This window comes from Bombus pyrosoma, linkage group LG1, assembly GCF_014825855.1.
Source record: "Bombus pyrosoma isolate SC7728 linkage group LG1, ASM1482585v1, whole genome shotgun sequence".
Lineage (NCBI taxonomy): Eukaryota > Metazoa > Arthropoda > Insecta > Hymenoptera > Apidae > Bombus > Bombus pyrosoma.
Window position 1 is genome coordinate 5431574 of NC_057770.1, and position 3830 is coordinate 5435403.

A 3830-nucleotide genomic window follows, 5' to 3' on the forward strand; every position below is an offset into this window, starting at 1 on the left:
TGTTTTATTTTAATAAAATTACAATCATATGTTTATAGTGTGTGTGCACTATTTATATTAAGATAAATCGTACTGCAATGGCAATGTGAAGAAAAAATGGAATATATAATTTTACGAAAGATAATAAAAAAGATTTTCCCTAGATTTATTTCTCATTTAATTTCACATTATATGCTTATAGTGATTTTAATAAGTGATAAAAACATGGTTCTCTCAAACTTGTTCGGTTATTTCCGACTATATTCGGATGTTAAGTATTCAACTTTCCAACAGACATTTATTACTACTTTTCGCATATCCTAAACTATTCTTATTTATTAACGTGTGAAAAGTAACTAGTTATCATGTCTATTATAACAGTTCTAAGGTACGACATGAATTTAAAATCATTGCGTTCTCGTTCTCAAATTTTAAAGGTAACAAGTCCAATCTTATGTAAAATAGGTTAGACAACATTTCAAAATTATTTATATAATTAATCTCTTTCATTTTTTATTAAGTAGAATAGTTTGCAATGTTTGTCCTCGTTTGCAAAATATGCAGAACATAAACCGTTGGAAAAAATTCGAAATATTGGTATATCAGCACACATTGATTCTGGAAAAACCACCTTAACTGAACGTATACTATTTTATACTGGAAGAATAGCTAAAATGCATGAGGTAAATTACAAGTGATTTTAATTTTGACCTTTTTCCTATTTAAGTGCATAAAATATTTATAATAGGTGAGAGGTAGAGACAATGTTGGAGCAACAATGGACAGTATGGAATTAGAGAGACAGAGGGGAATTACAATTCAATCTGCTGCAACTTATACTTTATGGAAAGATCATAATATTAATATTATCGATACCCCTGGTCATGTGGATTTTACAGTGGAGGTAGAACGAGCTTTACGTGTTCTAGATGGAGCTATATTAGTATTATGTGCTGTCGGTGGTGTTCAGTCACAAACTATAACTGTAGATCGTCAAATGAGAAGGTATAATGTACCTCGTCTAGCATTTATTAATAAATTGGACAGATTAGGTGCTAATCATAAAAGAACATTGGAACAATTAAGAGGAAAATTAAATCTCAATGCTGCATTTCTGCAATTACCTATTGGTTTAGAAAGCAAAAATACAGGAGTAGTAGATTTAATTCATCAAAAAGCTTTATACTTTGAAGGAGACTTTGGTGAAGTTATAAGAGAAGATGAAATTCCATCAGACATGAGAACAGGTATATTTATATAAACATAGGTATCCCATTTACTGATATTTTAATGCAAATTAGAACATTATTTATTCTAATTAAATCAACTAAACATATATTTCATATCTACAGAGGTACAAGATAAAAGACAAGAGTTAATTGAACACTTGAGCAATGTTGATGAAAAAATTGGAGAAATGTATTTAAACGAAATGCAAATACTTGAAAAAGACATAACAGATGCTATCAGAAGAAGTTGTATACAAAGAACTTTTGTGCCAGTACTGGTTGGGACTGCTTTAAAAAATAAAGGTGTTCAACCATTACTAGATGCAGTTGTGGACTATTTACCGAATCCTGGAGAAGTGGAAAACTATGCATTTGAGCATACGTAAATTTTCTCACATTTCATTTTTCGCTTTTTAAAGTGCTTTCTTTTGATACATTAATAGTATTAATAGTACTTTCATTTGATACATAATTAGAACAATTAATTTGTCACTTATAGAAAGGAAACTAGTCAAATTCTATTGAATTCAAAAAGGAGTGGTGAGCATCCTTTTATTGGATTAGCATTTAAATTGGAAGCTGGTAGATTTGGTCAATTAACTTATTTTCGCTGTTACCAAGGAATGGTAAACAAAGGAGATACTTTATATAATACAAGAACAAAAAAAAAAGTTCGTTCATTTGTAGTATGACAGTATTTAAATTGTGAAACTTTTGTATAAATATACTATTTTTCAGGTTCGAATTCAAAAGTTGGTAAGACTTCACGCAAATCAGATGGAAGATGTGACCACAGTTTATGCAGGTGACATTTTTGCTTTATTTGGAGTAGATTGTGCGTCAGGTGATACATTTGTTAATAATTCTGATCTGGAATTGTCAATGGAATCTATTTATGTACCTGAGCCTGTGGTATCTATGTCTATTCAAGTAAAAAATTCAAAAGATAGGGAGAATTTTGCAAAAGGCATCTCACGCTTCACAAAAGAAGATCCTACTTTAAGGTATCACTATGATCCAGACAACAAGGTAAAATATTAAAAATTACGCAATACATTTACAAAATAGGCATAAGAATTCTGCTACAAAAGAATTCAGGGAATCTAAAATGTACACTATGTCTTAGGAATCTTTGGTTTCTGGAATGGGCGAGTTACATCTAGAAATCTATTCTCAAAGACTCGAACGTGAATTTAACTGTCCTGTTATACTTGGAAAACCAAAAGTTTCGTTTCGTGAAACATTACGTGCTCCCATCGAATTCGATTATCTTCATAAGAAGCAATCAGGAGGAGCTGGTCAATACGCTCGAATAATTGGTGTATTAGAGGTAATAATTTCATTTATCTGAATCATATTATACGATAATTTGCATTGTAATAATATTTTCCTAGCCACTACCGCCAGAAAAAAATACCGAACTTTTATTTTGTGATGAAACGATTGGGACAAATATTCCAAAACAATTTGTTCCGGGTGTAGAAAGAGGATTTAGAACTATATGTGAAAAGGGATTTCTCACAGGTCATAAAGTAGCGGGTGTTAAGTTTCGGTTAATAGATGGTATGCATCATTGCGTGGATTCTTCCGAACTTGCATTTTTCCTTGCTGGACAAGGTGCAATGAAAGATTCATATTTAAACGGATCATGGCAAGTTTTAGAACCAGTTATGTCGGTGGAAATAACTGTTCCTATAGAATATCAGGTAAAAATACACTTTTGTTACGGGATAATAAATTATACATTATGTTAACTTAAACTTTGTTATGTTTGAAGGGAATGGTTATGACACAAATAATTAAACGGCATGGTATCCTCATTAATACGGACAACAACGAGGGATGGTCTACATTAAAAGCAGAAGTTCCATTAAATGATATGTTTGGATATATTGGGGAATTACGATCTAGTACTCAAGGAAAAGGAGAGTTTACCATGGAATATGCAAGATATACACCTTGTCTACCAGAAGTGGAAGAACAAATAATAAGAGAATATCAAATAGCAAATAATTTAATTTCGGAGCGAAAACAAAATTAGTCACAAATAGTCTAATTTCATCACATTAGGAATCATTTTCAGTTGTCTATATAAGACATATAACATACGTTGACGTATGTATAACAAAATGAATGAATGTAAGATATTATAGATATAAGACTGGACAGATGTTATGTACATTTAATTGGAATGTAAGGAATTATGCTTAAACAATCTTGAAAGATTTTAGAATTAAAATGATTTTATTAGAAAATATCAAAATATACCTAAACACTTGTTTCATTTTGCCTGTATTTTTTCAACAGTAGGTGTACATTGAACACTAATTTTCAGGTCATTGCTTATTTTAGGTCCCAAATATTTCATTTTCTCACTTTGCACACTTTGTACACTTCGTATTTATCACGATAAATATCTTACGTTAAAGCGTTATACAAATTAAATAATTACAATACGATTAAACGCAATGCGAAAATGAACTATGAAACTATGAAATAAATTATCAAAGTTTGAAAAATCGATTGCAATTGCGATTCTCGAACGAAATCGAATGGTGTATCTTGAATGTTGTTCTTAAGATGGCGTCTGAACGAGGGCGCTTGAATCGTTTGCATCCATGC

The 3830-nt window shown here is 30.9% G+C and overlaps 1 protein-coding gene across 1 annotated transcript; it reads left to right on the plus strand.

Annotated features, from left to right (window-relative positions):
- Positions 1–216: 216 nt before the first annotated feature.
- LOC122569863 (elongation factor G, mitochondrial) lies at positions 217–3492 on the plus strand. The gene is made up of 9 exons (XM_043731520.1): positions 217–416; positions 504–662; positions 728–1226; positions 1332–1590; positions 1708–1879; positions 1947–2237; positions 2335–2538; positions 2603–2914; positions 2986–3492. Exons 1-9 carry the CDS (start codon positions 345–347, stop codon positions 3247–3249), a joined length of 2232 nt encoding a protein of 743 aa, XP_043587455.1. The 5' UTR covers positions 217–344; the 3' UTR covers positions 3250–3492.
- The last annotated feature ends 338 nt before the right edge of the window (positions 3493–3830 follow it).

Excerpts from the sequence above, each read along its gene's own strand:
- LOC122569863 (XM_043731520.1), top strand. The coding sequence starts at position 345 with ATGTCTATTATAACAGTTCTAAGGTACGACATGAATTTAAAATCATTG. Across the intron at positions 1,591-1,707 it reads AACTATGCATTTGAGCATAC|AAAGGAAACTAGTCAAATTC; the intron begins GTAAATTTTCTC and ends TGTCACTTATAG. Across the intron at positions 2,539-2,602 it reads GAATAATTGGTGTATTAGAG|CCACTACCGCCAGAAAAAAA; the intron begins GTAATAATTTCA and ends ATATTTTCCTAG.